Source organism: Crotalus tigris, unplaced genomic scaffold, assembly GCF_016545835.1.
Source record: "Crotalus tigris isolate CLP2741 ecotype Arizona unplaced genomic scaffold, ASM1654583v1 scf7180000024437.13266115, whole genome shotgun sequence".
Lineage (NCBI taxonomy): Eukaryota > Metazoa > Chordata > Lepidosauria > Squamata > Viperidae > Crotalus > Crotalus tigris.
Genome location: NW_024100606.1, coordinates 12,943,239 through 12,966,438, shown reverse-complemented (window position 1 = coordinate 12,966,438; position 23,200 = coordinate 12,943,239). Strand labels below are relative to the sequence as shown.

The following is a 23,200-nucleotide window of genomic DNA, read 5'->3' as shown; positions in this document are numbered from 1 at the left end:
AAGTATGATTCTGAATGGTGTGTGTGTGTGCACTTTTACAAATAGTCAATACAAACATTCTGGATAAATTTTCCCTCCCACCAGATAGAAGTCCAAGGTGTTCAGTACTTGTTCTGCCACCTATTCCTAAATGCCATCTCTCCATTAATACCTTCAACTGGCTTGTTACAATACAAATGGGGCAAGAAAGAAAAGTTTACAATGAGTTTCCGCCCTCCCCCCACAGTCTTAATTTTCTCTTCTGAGGCTTCACATGGCACCACCTTCCTTCTGCAGCTCTCACAGGCATCTGGGTAAATGGTAGGACTTGGGAAGATTTTCCACTCAGATTGCATGGTGGCTTTTTAGTGGATGGCTGGATTCAAAACTCAATTCCATGGCTCAAATGGATGGAGGCAGCATCTGGGTCTGTGTGTTCTGCTTCCAAAGGCTTGGGAGAGGGTTTCAGGGCTGAAAGATACAAGAACAAGGTCTCCCCCCCTTTCTGGGTGGACTCTACCAGGAGAGGCAGACAAAAGGTATGGAGAACAAAGGACAGGAAAAGAATTGGAAGGGGGGTAGCTTGCAGGCAGTTTGAAAATGTTGAAAACTCCAAATAATTTTAAAAGCCTAATATTTTAAGGTGTGCAACTTGCCAAGGGTAGGAGAACATTTATTCTAAAATAGATCACATTATTTTAGAGATTGAGAAATGCTTATATATTTGGGATAAGAAAAGTTTCATAGTAGCATCACCAATAAGTGATAGGATACGAAAAAAGGATAGATAAAACACATACAGTAAATGCAAGTGAAACTTTTCCAACAGATAAACTTAAAACAATCCCTCCTAGTAACTTAAGGCTGTTCTTGAGAGTACACAGAGAGAAAGAGGAAAACAAACAAACAAACAAACAAACACATTTCTTTTTCTTCATTCTGTTTGTTGGCCAGACAAACAGAGTGAGGTTTTTTCCTTTTTGTGGCTTATTTTAAGCAGAATTTCTAGCAGACTTTAAAATTCTTTTTCCTTTGGATTTGAAACAGTTAACAGTCACAGTTTTACACATCCTGGTCATTCATGAAAATACTTTCCTAATTGAACCCACACAGACATTTTTAGGGATCCTCCTTCGGGCTATGCAAGGCAATTTAGATATACATATTTTAAGAGAAGGATCAAATCCCTTTTAGTGGGAAGCAGCAAATCTTTCCCATTGTTTTTCAAAACAATTATTGATGACTTGGTCAATTCCCTAAGTTCTGGGAGGTGCGCAACCTGAGGCTTAGAGAATCCTGTCCATACTCACGGTAATGTTTTGGGAGGGTGCTTCGTCTAGCTCTGACGACCGGCCCTGAGTTGCAGTAAGCTCTTCCGCTGAGTGAGTAAGAGGGTACCAAGAGACGTAATATTTTGGGAGGGTGCTTCGTCTATCCTGACGACCGGCCCTGAGTTGCAGTACCAAGAGACGTGCTCAGAAACTTGAATCATGTCGGGGTCACCAGTTGTGGGTTTTCACGCGCCCAGCGGTCTCCCATGGGTGTTGAAGAACAGACACGTACATGTGGTTTCCTCGGGATGGGAGCCTCGAACAAAGCCGAAGCATCCCTTTTATTGTGTTATCAGAAGGCGGGTTTATATGCACCTGGTGACCACCTTACACCAACCACATTTGTTATAACACAGCATATTAGCATATTACACGTGCTAACTTTGTTTTGCACACGCTACTATACAGCTATTACACACGGCACCAACAAAACACCAAAATACAATCTTTTTTACTCTCGACTTCCTCATACCTTGGCCTACTGCAGCTGATGACTCAGCCTAACAGGCCAGATAATTCAATAATTCCAACATGAATTCCAGATGAGAAAAGGAGGGTATCTTTTCAATGTTTGAGATGAACCAGACTCAGGTAAATAAGAGAAATATGCTTCTCCAAAAAAAGGTTTATACAGGAAGCTAGCATGTATAGGGGGAAAAAATAGTTCCCCACAATGAACTTTTAAAAGATTTAGCTGCACTTAGCAAATCATGCTGTAGCTTAATGTGTTGTGCCAATGCAGCCAGTCTGGTCAGTTTATTTTTCTGTTTTGATAACCCAAAAAACTGAACTCATTCAATAAGTCACGATTCAGATAACTATGTCAATGAACAGAGCCATGGACTGAATTCATGCTTTAAAAAGTTCTATAAAATAAATCTTTTTGCCTGGAGTATGACAAGCAGATTAGAAAATGATCATGCTAAGTGTGCGTGATTGCCTGAGAGGACTTTTCTCCAAATTAATGGGAAAGTTCTTATTCTGCCCTTAGCAGAAACACCAGCAACTTTCAGAAAGCCTTTAGAAAGATCAAAAATAGACGATACATGTGGGAGGAAGGGTGGAACTTGTTCATCTTTAATATATTTATTATATTAACACAATTCTAATGTAAGTCTTGTTTTGTACATAGGATTTACCCAACTAACCATTTTAGTTTTGGAAACAAAACAATAATAAATAGTAGCTTACCAAATAGCATTTGGAAAGTCATCAAGTCACAGAGAAATCATTCTCAGGTAGATATAGTTTTGTGAAACAAAAAGCTCACTCTTTTTACATGCTGCTTTTGCACAAGGCCACTTTGTACCTGGGACTTTCATTCCATTCTGACCAAGCTACTCTGTCGCCATGAAGACCTGTGTTGCGTATTCAAGACCTGTTCTCGGGGATGCCAAATGCTGTTTCCAACCTTGTTAGTTTCCAGTTTGGTATAATGATAAAAGGCACAAGGCTAGGAGTGGGGAGGCATGAGTTCTAATCATACCCAAGCAAAAAGCCAGCTGAATTCCCTTGGGCTTGTCACTCTCTCTGAAACTTAGGTAGGAGGCAAGAGCAAACCACTTTGGAAACTTGAAAACTTCAGGCAGTGGGAGTCAAGATTAACAACAATGAAAGTGGAAACAACAGCACTCAGACCTCTTGGTTATTGCTCTCCCGTTTGGCTTCCACCAAAACGCTTTTGTAAAAGCTTGCCCTTGTTTAACTGAATCAGGATTAATTCAGTTAGCCCAATGAAACAATAAGAGCCAATTTGATGTAATGGTTAAGGCATCAGGCTAGAAACCCAGAAACCGTCACTTCTAAACCACCTTAGGCACAAAGCCAGTTGGGTGACCTTGGGCCAGTCTCTCTCTCTCTCTCTCTCTCTCTCTTCCCCCCCCCCCCCCAGGAAAGAGGCAATAGCAAACAACTTCTGAAAATCCTTGCCAAGAAAACTTCAGGGACTTCTTCAGGCAGTATCAGACACAATTGAATAGAACAGGAGGGGGGGGGGAATTGAATACATCACATGGGCTGAATTTGCACAAGTTACTAGGCAAAACTGGGGTTGCAGCTTGATGTGCATTTATGGTTTGCTCATACAATACCTACCACCTTTTATTTCTCCTTTTTGCCCTACAAAAGTCAAGAGATTTCAGTTCAAATTACAGCAGATTAAATAATCGCCTTAGTATGCTTTATGCCAGGCTGCCTTTTTTATTTGGGGCACAAATCAATTTCAGAACTTTTCTATCACTATCTGAATATTGTAATTGTTATTATTGATATTATTCTTCTTGTCAGCAACTTTTTCTCCTGTCACCTTTCCCCTGCCCTCCATTCCATTGTTTAGTTTTGAAGAACCGGTTCATAAAACTTGTTATTGGAAAGTGCTTCAGTTGCTTTCAATGAAAATATATTATAATACGCTATATTGAATCAATTACACATTATTACATACTCCATAACTGCGTCAAACTAACTTTGCTGTTTGAGCTGTTCGTCCCAACCCTCCAACAAGCCTCTTTGCAAAACGTCTTCCTCCGAGAGCACATTTTGTTCAGAAATCCCTTTGGACCGCCACCTTTGTATCAATTTACCCCTTCCAAATGCCACGAATCAAGTGTCACTCGGTCTGTCACTTCTGTGGAGGGCAGGATTCCACTCTACTTCCCTCCCGGCTTTAATGGCGCACCTTCTCACAGGCGGGAACCGCCGGTCTGTTCTCGCCCAGCAAATGGCTCTGTTAATAATAAAGCGCCTTTAAGTGTTTTTAAATGTAGTAAAGGGAATCCAAATAAAGATCTCAGTAACTACAATGAGGCAAGACAGATGTGCTTAGACAAAATCCGTTTCCTGAATTAAGAAATGTGCCTCCAATGTGGCCGGGAACAAGCGAATCCTAAGCGGTGAGGCTTCTGGCGGGAGAAAACAGGCGCGCTCGGACCGCCATTTTTTCTGGGTCAGTCCTGCTCTAGCGATAAGTACGATACAAAGGGCTTCTGGGCGACCTCCCGGTTCTTAGGCGCAGGCCCTTGGGGCCGATAGTAGAGAAGGCAGGCCTTTCCCAGGGTTAAGGCAGGAAAGGGAGCGACTGCCGCTGCTGCGGAAGAGTGCGGCGCTTTCTAATCGTCGATCCGGCCGGCAGGACGCAGCTCCTCTGAAAGTTCAGCGGCTTCTTCTGCCCATACTGGAGAAAACTCGGGGTCAGGACAGCAACTTAACGAGGGAAACCATCTGGAGCGGACTGAAAGTCTGAACGGGTCCAGCGTCCTCCGAAAGCTAAAAGAGAAGGAGGAGGTCCACATTCCAGGCCTACCGCTTCGTTGCGACTTCCCAAGTCACTTGCGCGCTTCTTTGGAGGCGATCCTCCGCTGCTTAGCTCTGACGTTCAAGTCCCCTCGGGCCAAGGACAAATACGTGTCTGGATGGATCGCAAAGCAAATTACTCTTTTAAAGGCGGCGGCGGCGGCGGCAGCTTACTCCAGACTTGACGGTCGCCAAAACGCGAGCTTCAAAGGCGACGTCCTTCCGAACCCAACACCATCTCCTGTTAGTTTTCTAACGACTTATTGAGAAGAATAGCCAGCTGAGGACTGGCTGCCTGCTAAGAGGGCCGTTCGAACACGCCCCGCTTGTTTTCATTCTCCTCTCTCGCGTTCAGACTGAGCCCTGAAATCCTAAATTCTCCACCGACGGGAAAGGTTACATTGAGTAGGGCTGCAGAAATCGGAATGACCTCTAGATGGCAGCCAAGGGGATATTTTCTCTCTCCCGTTTGCTGCCCTCTAGTCGCCGCCCCCCTCTTCGCAATCTCGCTGCTGCCGTCCAGCACCCAGCACCCGCCTCTCCAGGTCTGAGCGACCTTATCTAGAATACAGAATAACAGAGTTGGAAGAGGTCATCTAGTCCAACCCCCTCTCCAAACCTCTTTCTCAGCTAACCTGTTTTGAAGGCTCCTGCCTGAATAAAATTGTGGAAAGAGCGATTTGGGATCGGGATTGCCAGTAAAGTTTATGAATGCATAAATGAGAGCACCGTGAAATTAAAGTGGGACATACCCCGAATAAATATTAAGCCTCCGTGTGTAAGATTAAGGCGCAAGTCCAAACAATAACCGGGGCAGTCCCAGGCTAAGAGTTGATTTCCGCAGGCCTTCGAGTCCGTTCCAAGGACAGCGCTAAGAACTGAAGCCCATTTCACATGTTTTACTCCCCCGCTGGTTCCGAGAAGTCTTCTTTTCCTTCAGGATAGGCTGCTCCATCTTTTTTCAATATGCAAACTGGGTTTAGATAGTGGAGACAGCGAACCTGCAGAAAGTCTTCGGAGAGGCTTTGCCAGCTCCCCCAAACCCTGGGCTGCTGTTGGAAAGATTATTTGGGGGGGGGGTGGAGGTGGGTTGTGGAATCACCCGTCGCTTAGATAACCTAGAGCAGTGTTTCTCAACCTTGACCATTTTAAGGCATGTGGACTTCAACTCCCAGAATTCCACAGCCAGCATTGCTGGCTGTGGAATTCTGGGAGTTGAAGTCCACATGCCTTAAAATTGTCAGGGTTGAGAAACACTGACCTACAGCCACGGATATTTCAAGCCACCCATTTCAAAGGGGGAAGATTAGACCGGAGGGGGGATTTGCGCCAGTCTCAAACTTCAGGTATCCGGGGCTACCGTCCCGTTTCATGTCTCGTCTACAAGCAGCAGGCTAGAAACCGGGAGATTCCAAGTTCTAGTCCCTTTTTAGGCATGAAGGCATTGAATTGGGGCCAGCCTCTCACAGCCGAGCCCACCTCATAGAGATATTGTTGTGGAGAAAATAGGAGGAAGAGGTATTAGGCATGTTTCTTGCCCTGAGTTGTTTATAAAAAATATATAATAAAGGCGGGATAAAAATAAATTAAAATTATATTCGAGACTAACAACACACTACGGTCCTCCTAGAATACGCTAGATTTCTACTCCCAACACTCTCAGCTGCCGTACTGAAGTCCAGCACACCAGACTAGAGAAGTTTGGAGTTAATAAAGGATAGCCAGGGTAATACGAGGAACTTGGTGGGCGGCATTTTGAACGTCTGCAAAAGAGAGGGAGGGAAACCGTGAGGTTGTTGTCTCCCTGTGTTATCCCAGCATGTGGCCAGTTAGAATAAGCGAGCTGGGGTGCTACAGCTGAGAAACAACCAGGGACAAGCCATGCCTCATAAAGGCAGATAGAACCAAGAAACAAACTGCAGTTCCTCCGCGAACAATACCATGGCCGACCTTCTTCCTTTCTAGGCTCAAAGGCGAGCGGTCGACGTTCAGTTCTTTGGAGTCTTTATTCTCTGTTGCTTTATTGGGAGCAAGCCCCGTTTGCTGGGGGGGGGGCTTCCTCCAAAGTACAACACCTAAAGTCTCCCTGAGGGCTTAGTTAGCACACCGGGAACTTTCTGCCCAAGTTAGCAGAAAATGTTTTATACCGCGATAAATCCGCTGGTCTCTGGCTTATCTTGGCTACTACAAAATACTTGGAAATAAGGGCCTCCTCTTTCTATACTATAGAATCTATATAGGATGAAAGGACCCTATGCTCACGAAAGAAGTAAGCCTGGTCCCCCTGCAATCATACTTACTGCAGGAGAATGCAAGGTTTCAGCTCAGCTGCTTTTGTGTTTGTGTTTAGGATTGTCTCGCCCTAGTTCCCAAAAGACTCTCTGTGCCTTTCTCGGTTTTGCCCCGTGGGAGGTTTTGTTTTTTTAAAGGTGAGGGTAGGTTTATTGGAAGTAAAGCTCAGGGTGACCCCTTCCTTGGGCCCACTGGGGGGTCACAAAAGGATGTGCGGACTCCAGTCTCTCCCAAAACTTTGCATTAGACCAAGCCACAAAGAATCCAAAAGGAGAGGGAATGTTGAAAGCCACCCAGGCTGCCTTAAAATGGGAAATAGGATTCCTGCAAGCTTCAAATTAGGCTACAGGGCTAGGTAATGAGATGGCTTGAGGGAAGGAGTGCCTTAATTCTGCTCCTAGGAGCTGGAAAGAAGAAACGGAAACTATACAAGCCCCACCCCATTTGTTTTTTTAAAAAAAAAATACCCAATTGCTGCTACTTAGAATCATCCATCTGGATATACAGTTCGAGCGGCCCTGCTAAAGTTTTAGGCGGGTTGCTAGTGATCGGATACATTCATACATTGGATCCATACATTCCACGACTACACCATTAGTTAAACCTCTTCTATAAATTCAATTAACTTGCAGTTTATCCATTAGACCACGTCTAAATGGCTTTCCATCGTCTCTATATGAACTCTGCCCCTTGGCCGCGGTGTGCTCTGCAGAGCAGGGGAGCAAAGCGCGGAGACTGGTTTTAGCCAATTCTGCTTTTTTTTCAATTACTATAAGCGAAGGTGACCAAAGCAAACGGAAGAAGAGGTCCACGAACGTGGAAAGCTAACCGCTGAAATTTACCGCCCTCCACTTAAAAAGTGAAGCACCAACTGAAGCAGATTCTGCTTTGTCTTTACGCGGAAGTTTCAAAACGCTCAAAAGCAAACCAGTTTTCGGAAAACTGACCACGTTTTATTCCCGAGCCGCTTGCCTTACTGATTTCAGTCTGATGGCCTTGGGGGTTCTTTACTCGGAAGTCCATTTCTTTTGTTTTAGGAAAAGAGAGAGTTCTCGTGATGAGTATTACCCTAAATCAGGGGTAGGCAACCTTGGCTCTTTTATGACTCGTGGACTTCAACTCCCAGAATTCCTGAGCCAGCCAAGCTGGCTCAAGAATTCTGGGAGTTGAAGTCCACGAGTCATAAAAGAGCCAAGGTTGCCTACCTCTGCCCTAAATGCATGTATTTAAGAACAGTTCCTGAACGCTATCAAACTTGTTTCTCACTGAATCCAGAAGTGACGCCCCTTCTTAAAACAGCGGGCCCTGTTAGCTTCTACTTCTGTTTAGTGGCCTTTTGGGGATCTGAGCTCTCACGAGGTTTAGCTGCTCCGCTCAAGGGGCAGAAGGGAAAGATAGGTTCCCAAACCGGCGACATTTCACTGTTTTTCAGGGCAGAACTTTAGGGCGGGGGAGGGGGTGGTGTAACAGAGATACACCGGGTAAAAGCTGCTTGGATCTTGTTCCGGGGTTGTTTCAGTGGTATGTTTTGCTGAACTGCAACTCCGTGGGTTTAATGAGAAAAGCCAAGTCTCCTACAAGTGGAGCGCGCCTCCCTGGTTCTCCTGGGCACGTCCCTGCGCTTGTCTTGGCAAGGAGGCAAAAGCAGGCTCTCACTCTTGTTTTCCAGGTTTTTTTTTTTTTTTAACCTGGTCTAGCTTAAAGCCTTAGAATGTTCTGAACGCGTCCCATTCAGATCCTTACCAGCCCAGCTCTGAATCAATTCGGAGCAGCGCAGACCAAGTTGATCTTAAGCAGCCTCTTTAAGCAGAGAAGGACCCCAGATCAGATAAGGACCCCAGATAAGGACCCCAGATCAGAGCTTGGGGCAGCGCGCCTAACTTTCAGCTAAATTTCCTTTCGCAAGTGCTCGATTCTCGTTTTGCGATCGGGCTGGTTTCCCAATAGGAACTTACTTGCGGGCTTACCTCGGAGGAAGCTCCCTTGATCGCAGCGGGGCCTCCTCGCGAGGAGGCGTGCGGAGGAAAACGGCGGCATTCGGCATAATCCCGGGAAACGAACGCACAGCACGCCTCTGAGGCCCATCGTTCATAAAATACTTTATTGAAATAAAATCAATATCTTTACGTTCATACAAACTGGTTGTAAAATGAGTTAGCCCCGGGGTAGGCAACCTCGGCTCTTTTATGACTCGCGGACTTCAACTCCCAGAATTCCTGAGCCAGCCAAGCTGGCTCAGGAATTCTGGGAGTTGAAGTCCGCGAGTCATAAAAGAGCCGAGGTTGCCTACCCCTGAGTTAGCCGGATAGTTCGGAGACGCTCCCCGCCCCCTCCCTTCTCTTACACAGCGCGGGAACAGCCACGGTCAAACCCCCAAGAACAGGGGGCGGCTCTTCCTTAGGCGCACGCAGGGAGAGGGCGGAAGGGCTCAGACGCCTGGGAAATCCTACAACGGAATCAACTGGGAATCGGAGTCCACCGTCGCCTCCATCCCCGGATCGTCCTCGTCGCCTTCTTCCACGCGGTAACTTCCTTAAACGGCGGCGAAAGGGTTGCAGGACCTCTGCAACCCAGGGGCTTCAGTGGACCCCCGCCGTCTGCGCTCAAGGCAGGCGACCCATTGGGGTAGTATTGCGAGCCGGCGGGGCCTCGTCGCTCAGGGAGGCCCCGTGAGGCTGAGGTTCAGTCTTGAGGGCCGCAGGTCCCAGTCCCCCTTCCGGGCCAAGCCGGGAGGTTCGGGCGCCAGCAGTCCAGCATCCGCAATCCGGGCGCCAGATCGTTAGTCCGCGGGCACGCGGCGCTCCTTTATTATTCCTGGATGACCTGGCAGGGAGAGTCGAGGTTTTCCGCCGGCTGCTTCTCGGCTTCGCGGGCTCGCTCTTGCTCGGTCAGCTGCTCGCTGGTGGGGATGGAGTTTTTTTTCGGGCGACCTTTGGGCTTGGTGGGAGACTCAAGGCCTCCGCCTTGCAAAACCTGTTTAAACAAAAAACAAACAAAACAACCCACACTTAAAGGTCACAAAGGGTCTGACTTAGACCAACTCCAAACACCACCACAGTTAACGCTGAGGAACGAAGCTTTCTGGGAGGGTTGGGAAATGCAGAATCGCCCCCGCGCCCAAGGAAAAGGCGCCGTTGCGCTTAGCGCCGCGCAACAGGCCAGCCAAGCCGCCTTGGCCTCTATTTCCTCCTGCGCGCCTTTGCGGAGAAGGTGCCTGAGTGTTGAACTCGAGCTTGAAAGGCAAACGCCGAGCTGGTCAGCCTCTACCTAGCAAGACACCTTGAAGTGGAGAAAAGTCTCTTTCGTTGGACTCCTTCCTCCCCCCCCCCTTCCCTCGCATTTCAGGCTGGTGGAAAAACAAAGGCGCCGTTTCAGTCAAATTCACTTCCACGCGGATGGGATTAAAAACGGGGGGTAAATAAGCAACCGTTTCATCTGTGGCAAACGGGCTACGAGCGGTTACTTTGAAACGACGAGAGCATAGGTTACGCTGTGTTCAGGGTTCAGGACGTGCCGGTTAAGGAAAGCGGCTGCCTTTCCTCCTCCCGGGTATTGCTGGGAAAATCAGCTGCTACTCTCTAAACGCTGTTTTGAAGGAAACGGACTGGCGTTGCCTTTCAAACCAGGGATTCTCCCTGAACAGAAAGAATGCAGCCGGGTTAGTTACAGACTAGCTCCTTCGGAAAAAGTTTTTTCCAACCGCTGCCCTTCAGCAACGTTGGGCCACAATTCTCATCATCCCACAGGCGCTTTTTCAAGAGGCGAATGGACCTTGTTTTGCCTTTGAAGACGTTTCGCTTCTCATCCAAGAGACTTCTTTAGAGCTGAAGAAGCTTCTTGGATGAGAAGTGAAACGCTTCAAATGTCCTCCTGCTTGAGCAGGGGACTGGACTGGAAGACCTCCAAGGTCACTTCCAGCTCTACTCTACTCTACTCTACTCTACTCTACTCTACTCTATTCAAAGAAAAACAAGAAAGTCCAGTTGCCTCTTGAAAAAGCGCCTTTGGGATAGATTCCCCATCTCTTACCACCCTCAGCCAAAGCAGACAGGGCTGTCTGGCCTTAATAGCTCTGGTCAGAAAATGTTGGATTTTGGGGGGGGGCTAATCAAAACCCCCACTGAGTTCAGTGGAATCTTCTTTTTGCCTCCAAAGAGTGCTTGACTCCCTCTCTAGATGAAAGCTCCAAGGCAGGATAACCCCTGTTCCCTAAGTCTCCTCCTGGCCCCATGTCTGTGGCTTGAGCATGCCATGGCTTGTATTGTTCACAAAACCAGCTGGCTCCCGCTTTATCGAAAGCCTTCTCCCCTATTTTTGTGACGGACTACAAGCAGGCTTTAATCTTTGGGCTTTGGACCTTGAGATGAGAAAAAATAGCTCTGCCCGGCTAAATGTCTATGGAGATTCTCAACCATCCAGGTCACGGTTGGCCCAAAGGTGCTTTTCCAAAGGCCGCTGGACTTTCTTATTTTTTACCTTGAAAATGTTTCACTTCTCATCCAAGAAGCTTCTTCTGTTCTGAACTTTCATAAGGCTCTCTTTTCTCAGAAAGGAAAGTTTCTGAGAAAACAAAAACAAAATCCCAATAAAGTCTGTTTGCCTTTTAAAAAGCACATTTGGTGGGCTACTTATGGACCCAGCAGAAATCTTAACTGCTGTAGAGGGACAGCTTCCATAGGCAAAGGCTGGAGGCCTGGGCCCAGGAAGGGAGGAGAAATCCTGCCTCTGTATTGTATTCCCAGAAGAACTCCTCCTGCAGCCAGCTTGCTTTTCCAATGCAGAATGCCCATATCGGTTGGGAATGATGGGAGTTGTGCCCCAAAGGAAGGGATCCCTGAGAGGGATTGAAGCCCTAGGTCTATTTTTCGAGAACATCCCATTGATAGGAGGGTAGACTTCCTCAGTTTGGCTGTGTAAATAAAGGCTGGGTGAAAATTTCATAGTCTGAACTTCAAAACAGCACACTTACTATTTTCTTCCACTTCATTCTTCTATTTTGGTACCAGGTTTTCACCTGCAATTGACTCAGGCCCAGGGACTCCGCCAGATCTATCCTACAGGGAGGAGAAAGACCATTGATTGTTGGTCCGCTCTGCTTGCCTCTCCCACATGGCCTGCTCTTAAGAGTGTCTGGCCCACTGAAGGCAGAGCCCTCGGCTCTCCTTCCTGCCCGGAGCCTAAAAAGAAGAGTGGGGAGCAGCCCTGAGAGGCCGGCTGGCTTCCAGGAAAGTGGAGCACAGGTTGCAGTTTGATTAGCAGCTCCTGGCTATGCTTCTTGCTCAGGAAGTGCTTGTCTGGTTCAGCTTAAGATCCCAGGAAGAGGTGAGTGAGTGAGCGAGTGAGTGGTGTGTGTATGCGTGTGTGTGGGGGGGGCAGATAAACAGACTACCTTCGCTTTTTTTCAACCCTTTAAGGAACCTTAATCCTCCTGCCCTCTACCACTCCCCCCCCCATGCGAGAGAAGGCCCCGGTTTTCACTCAGGACTCCATTGTCGGAAGTGCGGATACACACACACACTTTCTCTTCCATGATACACTACTGGACCACCGGCTGGTAGATTGGTCGTGTCCATCTCCCCCTCCCAGATCCTCCCCTTGCAGATCTGGGGGAAAAAAAACTCTCCTCGATGTAACCCCTCTCGTGATCTCTCTCCTGCGAGCTCGCACATCCACACAGTAAGCCCCCCCATTCCTCCCCCCGCGGGAATCTGACCTCCGGGGGATGCCCACCTGTCGGGAGTGGAGAGATATTTCTGCTTTTCGAAGCGCTTCTCCAGGCCCATCAGCTGCAGTTCGGTGAAGACTGTGCGGCTCCGACGGCCTTTCTTAGCTTTACCGCCCCCCTCGGAGGCTCCCGGGTCCAGCTTCCCGCGAAGGTGCAGCTCCAGCGGCAGGTGCGGGGATCCGGAACCGCCTTGGAGGCTGGAGCCGGCCGCCAGTAGCGCCGAGCTCAAACCCGAGCAACCCAACGGCGCCAGCGGGAACTTGAAGACCGCCGCCTGCTCCGCCTTCAGCACCGCTGGGGAGAGAGGAAAGCAGAGAGACAGAGGGGGTGACACACAGGATAGACGCCGGGTAAAAACAGAGAAATCCCCACCTCACCCCCCCCCACCCCGGTGTGTGTGTGTGTGAGAGAGAGAGAGAGGGGGGGGAGGGGGGGAGGGAGGGAAATAAAACCTGTGAGAGGCTAGCTAGGGCAAAACGAAGCCCCCGTTTCTGTTTCACTTCAGGAGCGGTGGACTCTACAGACTGAGCTACAAGATAGCTGCGACCCTGACGCTGCCTTTCCTCACCCCCAGCTTTCTCAATGGGGCTTCTACGGTAGAGAGGCTGCGAGAAGGCGCATCAAGCCGCCTCTGTTTCCTGGGACAGACACACACACACACACACCATTCTCAGCCCTCTGTATGCCCTCGGGGCTCTGGCAGCCCCTTAGAAACCAGCTGAACGGGGGTGGAGTGGGGAGAAGAGGGCAAGGGCCTCCCTTTTGCAGGACGGCACCTTCTGGACAAGTTGGACTATGGCAGCAGCCGGTTGGGACAGATGTTTTTTTTTTTTTTTCCCAGTTAAGTTTGGTCTGGGGTTTGCTGTGACGGCTACAGTAATGGTAGCCACTAGCCGGATTTTTTTTTAAAAAAAAAAAGGGGGGGGCTGTCCGATTTCGGCAGGACTTCCCTTTGACCTCGCAAGCCTCTGACCGGTGTAAGCAAGAGTTTGAGGAGAGGCACACACATTCTTTTTTTCCAGGTTTAAGAGCTGCCCTGTAGGAAAGAAACTCGGGAACAGCGACAAAGTTATCCAAGCCTGCCTGTTGTGCCTTTCTGGGCTCAATCTGGTGCCTTTGCATGCATCCCTTCCCATTACTTCAAACTCTACAAGTCTCAAGGTGGTGGCCTATTTAGTCCTTCCTACTGAGGAAGGCTGACATCAGGTCATGGGTGGGGGTGGGGTGTCCCAAAGCTGCAAGCGCCACCTTCTAAAGGTCTTGGCTCTATTGGTTAAGAACAGGATTTCTTTCTGAGGAATTGTAGTTGGCTGCAAAAAAAAAAAAAAAAAAACCAAAACCCGGTGCTCATTGCAAGCAAATCCCTGCGCCTTTTTCTGCCGGCAATCAACGCTGCAGGGACCCAGGGGTGCGGGTAAAGCAACACCCTTGAGGTTTGGGGTTAAACTTGAAGGGCTATCTATGGGTTGAAGGTGAACGGAGCCTCCTTGCGGAGCCCCCTTGCGAGTTCTTCGGGGTGGGGGTGGGGGGGTCGGAAGCGCTTCTTCTGGAACAGGGGTGGTAAGGACAGCGCAATCCCACGGATGCTGCTTGACCGCAAATTTCGAGGACCTAAAGCTGCGATCCAGGCCTCTTTAGTTGGAAGCATTTCCAAGGGATTCAGCAGCCGGTAACTTCAAGGGAGCCTTTCCATCGTAAATCAATACGGTGAAATTTTCCATTGATTATGGAAATTAATGGTACCCTTCCAGGGTTGTAAATAAGCTCCTGTGATGTCAGGAAAGCCTAGTTATTTCCAGTGTGGGATTGACTCTGTTTTTGTTGAGGTTTTGGGGTTTTGAAGTGCGTCTGCGAGGCATTAAGACAGCGGTCAATATTGGCTTCCTTAAAGGTATTATTTTATTAAGCTGCTCCCAGAAATTATGAAATTCTTTCTTCGTCTTTCTTTTGGTCCCAGCAGCAACAGATTAGTCTTTTGGAAAGCAAGCTAGCAAGCAAGCAAGCCCTGCTGCTAAAAAAAAAAAAAAGTACCAAAATAATTTTCAAAAAATGCAGCTAGCGCTCTTTATTTTTTTTAATTAGGCAAAAATGAAATTAGATTTTACCTAGTTTGGTAATGAAATGTCTACAAGAAAACAACCAAGCTCAGAGAGCACAAAGGACCCCACAACATTAAATGTGTATTTACCATTTTCTCATCATATATGTGGAAATGGATAATCACGTATTTTCTTTTACAGCTATATATGCAACCTATAAATCTTATCTTTTAAACTGAAGCATAAATCCTTTTACTGTAGAACAAATGTACAGACACAAGCGTATATCATAAATATATGACAATTATATATAGTTCCAGTTCTGAAACTTTTCAGCTGCTTCTTAAGGATAGCTTTCAATTCTATTGTATAAATAAATTTAGAAATAATCAGAGCTGTACTGTGATCTTTAGGTGAAATGAGAAATAAATAAATTGCTTTTGGGTGCAGCAGGATATAAAAAAGTACATTTGTAACAACATGCAATTGTACACATTTTCATTCAATTGAGGTACAACTGAAAACATACAGATTTACTTCTCAATGTTTCACAATACTGCACGCTAAAGGGGCTCAAATCTGTATTATTGCATTAAACCATGTTTCCTAATTTTGCACCAACCATTGCTATAAAATAAGAATAAGAATATTCCAAATCCTTGGGAAGGCCTTGATAGATGGATAAAAATGCCAATCCAGTCTAAATAACTGGCTGACTAGGCAACTGACTATATCAGCACACTGGGTGTTATACAAAAAAAAAAAAAAATCTTGGGCAACTCTTAGAAAATCTGCACACTGGTAAAATTTCCATCAGTTAATTCAGTTCAGTTCAATTTATTGGGTTTGTAGTCCATCAATCAATTGCAAAAGGCTTGGATATACACATATACTAGCCCATACATAATGGCATCCTGGGTTCTTGGGAAGAACTTGATGCCTATGAAGGTCAACACCAGCTGAAGAATTGGCAACTGTGACTTCACGTTGTTGTAAACATTGTTGTTGTTGTTAATTGCGAAGTCATGTCCGACCTATCGCGACCCCATGGACAATGTTCCTCCAGGTCTTCCTGTCCTCTACCATCTTCTGGAGTCCATTTAAGTTCACACCTACTGCTTCAGTGACTCCATCCAGCCATCTCATTTTCTGTCGTCCCCTTCTTCTATTGCCCTCAATCTTTCCCAGCATCAGGCCCTTCTCCAGTGAGTCCTTCCTTTGTAAACATATAACACCATAATAATACGGGTTCTATTCAAGTTCTCTAATTCAGTTCGCTTTTATGTGCATTTAAAATATACCTATTAAAATCCCTGGAACGTGGAACACATCCAGTATGAACTCTTTTGCCCTATTACTTGGTGCTGAGTCTTCTCAGGCAAGTTTATGCAGAAGCAAATCCCACAGAACTGAACAAATTTGAGGAATTTCCCCCAAAGACTTCATAACGTAGAAGAAAGAAGCCGCATTAGTTTCACCAACTTACCAAGCCAACAGTAACAAAAAGCAAGGACACAATAACTCAGACTCTTTTACATCTTTTGGAAGTCAGGAGGAAAGAGATAGATCGTGGAAACATCCAATCAATATCTATTTTCTTTCTTTGATTAAAAAAAAAAGTCAAACTCTGGAGTGCTTATCATTTGAAAGGTCAAGAAGCCTCAAGGAAAGTTGAACACTAATTCCTGAACCCTAGTTCCAAAATTCAGGCGAATTCCAATCCTAACCTCAGCCTGCTTAGCTATATATTCTAAAGAACAGGCATAGCTTAAAATCATTTCACGGAAATACTTCCATTTTACTTCCCCTGAAGGCTTCTGAAAGGCGATACTCAAGTTGACAACGATAAATTAGCGGCAAGGCGATGTAAAACAGAGCGGAGATCCAGCCGGATTTGTTCCAGTGGCAAAATCTGCTAATGTCTTGCTCTGGAATTTCCGCTCTGGATTCTCGCCATTGATTAATCAATAGAGAGCTGGAGAATCTCCCTGTAGACCCACAATCTTTCTGCCTTCATTGCAGAAACCAGCTTACAGCAATTCTTCCTCTCAGGGTCGCATTTTTTGCCTCTGGCTATCAGTCCAACCCTTTCTTAGCAGCAAAGCTTGGCGGGGGGCTTAAGGGGGCTGTTCATTAATATCCAGTGCCGTTTGCTCTGACATAAAGACAGGATGGAGAATTGTTGCAAGGATTTAGGCTATGGGGTAAGAAGAGAAAATAGGTTCTGCGTAAAGCATATCCCAAAGCAGGAATGCAAAGGCTCTCCAGAAATGCTCTCAAAGGCAGAACGTTTATCTAATGCTAAGCGCCTCCACCTATTCGCATCTTATTTCCGGGAGGTGATATTTTCAAAATGGAAAAAAGAAAAAGACAGAAGAATAGAACACCACTTCTTTACAGCGGCTTGTCACTTTCGCGTTTGGGCTGTACAAATAATATCACTGGGCCAACCTTTTGGCGATTTGGCCCTGTCCTCGTTACTGATATAACAATAGGACGGTACTAGCCGTGTTAGTAGTGGGGAAAAATGGCCTTTTATCTGAACGGGTCTTTTCACTTGTTTTGCACATTGGTTGCTCTCACTATCCTCCATCTGAACCAAATCCGGAGCAATCTCCTCCACGGCGCGCGCTCCTCGCCTTTCCCCCGTCAAGCTAAAACGAGTTCTGGATGAGCAGCCCCCTCAAGGGAAGGGACAAGGGGCCCGGTTCGTGGCTGCTGCAGGGCCATTCTCCAATTGGAACAAAGCAAAAGCAGGGAACAAGCGACTCCCCAGAACTGAGCCTTGGATTTCGCTTTATAAACCTTGTGAAAAGAGTCTGGTTCCAACCAAGGCTGGACGGATTTCAGCCGGTTCCGGATCTGCCCTTGTCTCTCGCTTATGACTGGCTTTGTCAGATGTAAGCGTGTAAGGTCCCGATTTAGAGAGGACCAGCTGAAACCAAACCAGCCGCGGTTCTCGGCCCCCAGCTGAATGGAGGGTGGGAAAGAACCCGATTACTGATGCTGCAGCTCAGGCTCACCTCAGACAAATGCAACTACCCGCCCAAAGGATCGGACTAGACATCCTTGTGCTTTCCCGTTTCTCTTCGAGGTACAACTCACGGTTCGGACATGGGGAGGACCAGGTGATAAGGAGCAGGCAGCCAAGAAGACCCAGCTGAGAGGCTCTTAGCATCTTAGCTTTTCCAAGGCAACGAGCAGATCCGACGGACGGGAGGGAGTGCAACGGCCAGAAAGACACACACACACACACACACACACACACACACACCACCTACTCTCTCTCTCCCTCTCTCTCTCTCTCCCTCTCCCTCTCTCTCCCTCCCCCTCCTCCAAGCCTTGTCCGGGCCCACCGGTTGCTCTTGAGGGAATGGCCTAGTTTGCCCTAAAGTCAGGGCCACCTTCCGAGGACTCCTCCAGTTCTCGGCAGGCCTCTGGGGGCCTTCTTCTGCAGCAGTTTGGGGAGATTCGAAGCAGAGAGACGGCCAAAGAGGTGTTCCCTGGGAAAAAAAAACCCGGTCCAGGAGATCACAGGACTTTCAAAGGTGTCAATATGACTGCCCAAGCCTCTTCGGTCTTCCCTATCCCAGCCGCTGCTCCAAACGTGAATTGGGGCGGGGACCCCCTTCCCTCTGCTGGTCCAGATCAATTTGAGAAGGGATTTCGTTCCTGAGAAGCCTCTCTCAGCTTCGCGTCTCAGAAAAGGCCCCGGCAGACCGACCTCCCCGAAGTTGCATCCGAAGGAAGTCTGGCGCAGCTTGGCTCAATCTGGTCGCTTTCCACTCCCCAGCTGGGTTGGGGTCCTTGGACCTCTATATAAGCTTTCTCTGTTTTGTTTTGTTTTTAAACCTTTTCCCTGCAAGCTCGGATAAAGCTGTCAACTTGGAGCCGTCGCTCTATCCCGAAAGTTTTAAGACAGAGTCTAGAACAGGGGTTCTCAACCTTGGCAACTTTAAGACTTGTGGACTTCAACTCCCAGAATTCCTCAGCCAGCTGGCTGAGGAATTCTGGGAGTTGAAGTCCACAAGTCTTAAAGTTGCCAAGGTTGAGAACCCCTGGTCTAGAATGATATTATGCAAGACCGTCGATACTGCCTTATTCCGAACAGAACTAGCCCGAAGCCTTTTTTTTTTTTTTTAAGGCGGTGAGGGAGAGGCCGTGAAAGAGTTGAGATTTTCCATGGGCTTTGAATCAATGGTAAGGAAAATATTACTCTCTGTGGAAAAGAGAATGCTCGGAGGAATGAGGCTGTCCTCGTTTAAACCCACTAAGCATATTTGTCACTCTTTTTCAGAGAATTACTCCATGCTTCTTGTCTGTTCCACCGCGACAGGCAATTTAAACTAAAAAGCCGCAAGGGGTGTTACCGGATCCTCCGTCCCAGCAGAGCACTAAAGACCCCCGCGTTTTCCCCCAAGATCAACTCTCAGCTGGTTGCAGGATCGCAGCTGCAGCCCGGCCCTCCCAGTTGAGTAGGGGGGGGGCTCCTGAAAAGAAGGAAGCTTCTGTCTCCAGCTGCAGAGAAGATAAGCTCGGGGGCGACACCCCAAAGGCAGGGTACGTGGGGTGGGAGAGGGAGAAGGGAGCCGGAATTGCTCTCTAGATCAGGGGTTCTCAACCTTGGCAACTTTAAGACTTGTGGACTGCAACTCCCAGAATTCCTCAGCCAGCTTGGCCAGTCTTAAAGTTGCCAAGGTTGAGAACCCCTGCTCTAGATCAATGGGAGCCAAACCACTGGTTTCAGGGCTGGGTGGGAGGAGGAACGGCTGATTGGGGGGCGAATATTCTTTCCCGCAAGCCCTGTGAGGATTGATTTCCGCCTTAGCCCCTCCCTCCAAGAAGACCTGGTGTTTGCCCCCTCCCATCCACACAGACACACACACACAGACACACACACACACATACACACAGGTCCACCAAGAGAGGCAGCGCCCAAGCGAAGAAAGACCTACCTAAGGGGTTGTGGTAGGGTCGGGTCGACAGTAGAGCCTTCACGCCAAATTTGAGCAGCTCCCCGGCTGGCGCCGCGCTCTTGGCATCCGGGTGATCCGTCAGGATCTCCTCGATCATAAAGCTCCGATAGCGATGCGACCGGTGGTCAACGAAAGGATCTGCGGGGAAATAGTGGGCGGCGGCGGCGGCGGCGGCGGCGGCGCCCAGATCCAAGGGGTGCTGCATTGTTCCTGTCGGGAGAGTTCCCTTCCTTCTGCCAAGTCAACTCCGCTACTCCCGGCTCAGAGCAGCCTCTCATCTGGCGCTTCGGCCGGGACACTCGGAGGCCTCGGGCAGGCCGGGGCCACCATGCTCGCCGCTGGAGAGCGCCGCTCCTTCGGCTAATGCTCCGGGGGATCTCCACCCACCGCTCTGCCACCAGCTGGATTCCGCCGCCGCTGCTGTTGCCCTCGCCGCCGCTCGTCCACCGTCGCCTGGCTAAGCAGGGAAGCCTGCTGCCTCGGCTTGCTCGAAGGCGCGGCCTCGGAGGAGCAGCTTCTTCCTCCACCCCAGCGCCACTCCAGACAACAGCCTATTATAAGAGTGACGCTGCTCGGAGCGCGGGGGGCTTGGGATGTCGACGCGGGGGGGGGGGCGTACGGCGAGGGGCGGGGAGTACCTGGCAAAACCCTCTTGAACCGGCGCGAAACCAAGCGGATTGGTGGCTGGGCTGGCCGGCTGAAGCGCGCCCGCCCCCTTTCGCAACTCCATCAACGAGAGAAGTCCCGGGTCTGCCCTGCCTGCCGGCCGAGCGCCCGGACAGTCTCGGGGAAGGGAGAGAGGCAGCGGTGGATCCCGAGGAGCTGAAGGGGGATAACCAAGTCCTCACTGCCAAGGCCAGAGATGAAAAGGCGAGCGGTCCTGCCTTTGTCTCCACTATCTGCTGCCTGCTTGTTGAATCGTCTTACAAACTGCCTCTCGGGTCCCCGAAGTCCCAAACGCGAAAAACCCAACCCCCGGCCCTTTGAACGGGGCATTTTACTCGAGTGCCTCTGAATTACGAGGCTGAGGTGCAGATTTATTTGGACTGGCGTTTAGAGAGAGCGCTTTAAAACAAGATAATCTTTATAGGCTACAACTCTCTATTCGCCCTGATGAGGTTCTTCCTTTCTCCTTCTTTCCTACCTTTATTGACCATCAAGGGAAGCTTCATTTGTGAGCGATGAGATGTAAGAATATGAAGGTTTTATTTATATTAATATCCCACCTTTATTATTTTTCAAATACTGTAACATACTGAATGTAGCCAACACACCTTTATCCTATTCCTTTTCCCCCCCCCGCAACAATTCTGTAAAGTGGGTTGAGGGAGAGAGGGAGAGGGAGGGAGAGAGAGAGGGAGAGGGAGAGGGAGAGGGAGAGGGAGAGAGAGAGAGAGAGAGAGAGAGAGAGAGAGAGAGAGAGAGAGAGAGAGAGAGAGAGAGAGAGAGAGAGAGACTTGTTCAAAGTCACCCAGTTGGCTTCCATGGCTAAGGATGGACTAGAATTCACATTCTACCCGTTTCTAGCCTGGGTGCCTTAACCACTGGACTTAACTGAGGATAACGAGAATGTTTCTAAATGTCTGGTTGCTCCTTTGACAGTAAAAAGATTACTCTCAGGAATAATCCCCGCTGGGGTTTTTTGTTTTTGTTTTTTTTTTGGTCCGCTGATCCCTACTCCTGTTGAAATAGGATTCCAGAGTCAGAAGATGCTACGTTTGAAGACCAATCATCCCTAATTAGCCTTGGGCAGCAGAAACGATCTCGCTTACAGTACAAATGTTGTAGACCTCATTGTATCTTTTAGGTTATTTGAGAATCATGACCTAATAAAGTGTTCAGGATGGTCAACAGTATCATGTAAGATTATTTGAATATTGTTTTGTAATGTTCAAGAAGTTGGGTAAGGCAGCAACCTAATACCCATCTGGAAATTAGTGCCATTCGACCAATTGGAGCTGAGTAGACTTGCACTGTCCACCTAAGTAAAAACAACATGAGTGTCCCAACAAAATTAGATACTTCTGTGCCTATTTAACCAGAAGCATCTCCCGCTGGGTTGAAAGTATACAAAAGATCGAAAGCATTGAAGCAATTATACTAGAAACGTCTCCAAATACAACAGGGGAAAAAAAAGATTGCATTCCTCTTCTTCTTAGGAGTAGGTCGTTCTTTCCCCCAGAGTTTTCTGAGAAATCTTTTGGGAAACGTGCATCAAACCAATTTAGATAAAATTCTATCACAGAAATGTATTTCTTTTGATTGGTTGTTAGAATCTCTCTCTCCCTCTCTCTCTCTCTCTCTCCCCCCCTCTGTCTCTCTCGCTCCCTCTCTCCCTCCCTCCCTTTCCTCCTTCTCCTTCTCCCTCTCCCTCTCCCCCCCTTTCTCTTAGAAAATATTTATCCCAGAGCCACTGAGCTTTTATGAACAGGCAACATTTACGCATGTTCCCTCAATACTAAGGAACTGCTCTATCGCAGCAGTGCCCGAAGGTGCCTTTCAAATTTAGGAAAAAGGAGAGCAAGCAGGAGGCAGAAGCTTTGTCCAAATGTAGGTTAGTGTCCCTGTAAGGGAAGCCCAGCATTTCGAGGTAGTGAAAGAAGGCAGTTGAACCAAGAGACAACTTGACTTATCACAAACTGGCCAAGTTATGATTGTGATTATGGCTAGATCTAGCAAGGATTTGGGCAGCTCTAGTCAGGTATACCCAAGACTTCCTGCCCGGGAATTCAGGAAGACGGATATCTGCTGGGATTGCCCGGCTGAAGACGCCCTTATGCTGGGGCTTCAGATAAGCTGTGTTACTTCGGAAGCAGGAGCCTGTGGGGGCTTCCCTGCTTAGGACCATGCAGCGCACCTCTTTGTCACTTTCCTCAAACTATTTAAAAGCCTTTACTTCGGTTGGACGCTCAGGTCCTTTGACCGTTGGAGATTATTTTCTGCTGCTGTTTTAGGAAAGAGGTGGGGGCTACGCTTGGTTTCGTCTATGCTAGAAATTGGATTTGTTTCCAAACGCTGGCCAATTCATTATGTTTTAATTCAATAGAATGCTTAGCCCACTTTATGATTAAAAACAATCCCAAAACAATACCCAAGGAAGCTTCTGAAATCAGCGTGAAACAATACCCAAAGAAAAGCCTATCACCCTGCCCCCCCCCCTCATTGAAAATGGCACTCCCGATTTAAAACAAAACAAAACCAACCCCGTACCTAAAGTAAACCGAAAGGCCAAGAAGAAATGTGTATGGAAGGGGATCTGTTTAAAAAAAAAACAAAAAAAACCACAGATATAGAGTGATAAGTTAACAAGATAACAAACTTGCTCTAAAGATCAGAACACCCTGTTCACATCCTATCCAAGAGTAAGGGAATCCCAGAAAAAGTGGCAGTTTCTTTGCGACTAGTGAACACGAGGTTGATAGACTGGAATAATCGGGCCCGTCTCCTTGCCGACAATCGTTCTGTACTGTACCGCGGTGTGGTTCCCTAGGATCTGTCCGCACTTTGGACAGCCTGCCTTTTGGTAGGGAGAAATGTAAAAGCCAACCCAAGGTTCTGTGGGGAGGT

At 47.9% G+C, this 23,200-nt stretch overlaps 1 protein-coding gene across 1 annotated transcript; it reads right to left on the bottom strand.

Annotated features, from left to right (window-relative positions):
* Nucleotides 1–9,174: 9,174 nt before the first annotated feature.
* BARX1 (BARX homeobox 1) lies at nucleotides 9,175–20,172 on the bottom strand. Its single transcript, XM_039331720.1, has 4 exons — nucleotides 19,613–20,172; nucleotides 12,624–12,912; nucleotides 11,863–11,947; nucleotides 9,175–9,866 (listed from the first exon to the last, which is right to left on the bottom strand). Exons 1-4 carry the CDS (start codon nucleotides 19,836–19,838, stop codon nucleotides 9,702–9,704), a joined length of 765 nt encoding a protein of 254 aa, XP_039187654.1. The 5' UTR covers nucleotides 19,839–20,172; the 3' UTR covers nucleotides 9,175–9,701.
* Nucleotides 20,173–23,200: the final 3,028 nt, after the last annotated feature.

Excerpts from the sequence above, each read along its gene's own strand:
- BARX1 (XM_039331720.1), bottom strand. The coding sequence starts at position 19,838 with ATGCAGCACCCCTTGGATCTGGGCGCCGCCGCCGCCGCCGCCGCCGCC. Across the intron at positions 12,913-19,612 it reads ACCCTACCACAACCCCTTAG|CGGTGCTGAAGGCGGAGCAG; the intron begins GTAGGTCTTTCT and ends CTCTCTCCCCAG. Across the intron at positions 9,867-11,862 it reads GAATGAAGTGGAAGAAAATA|GTTTTGCAAGGCGGAGGCCT; the intron begins GTAAGTGTGCTG and ends TTGTTTAAACAG.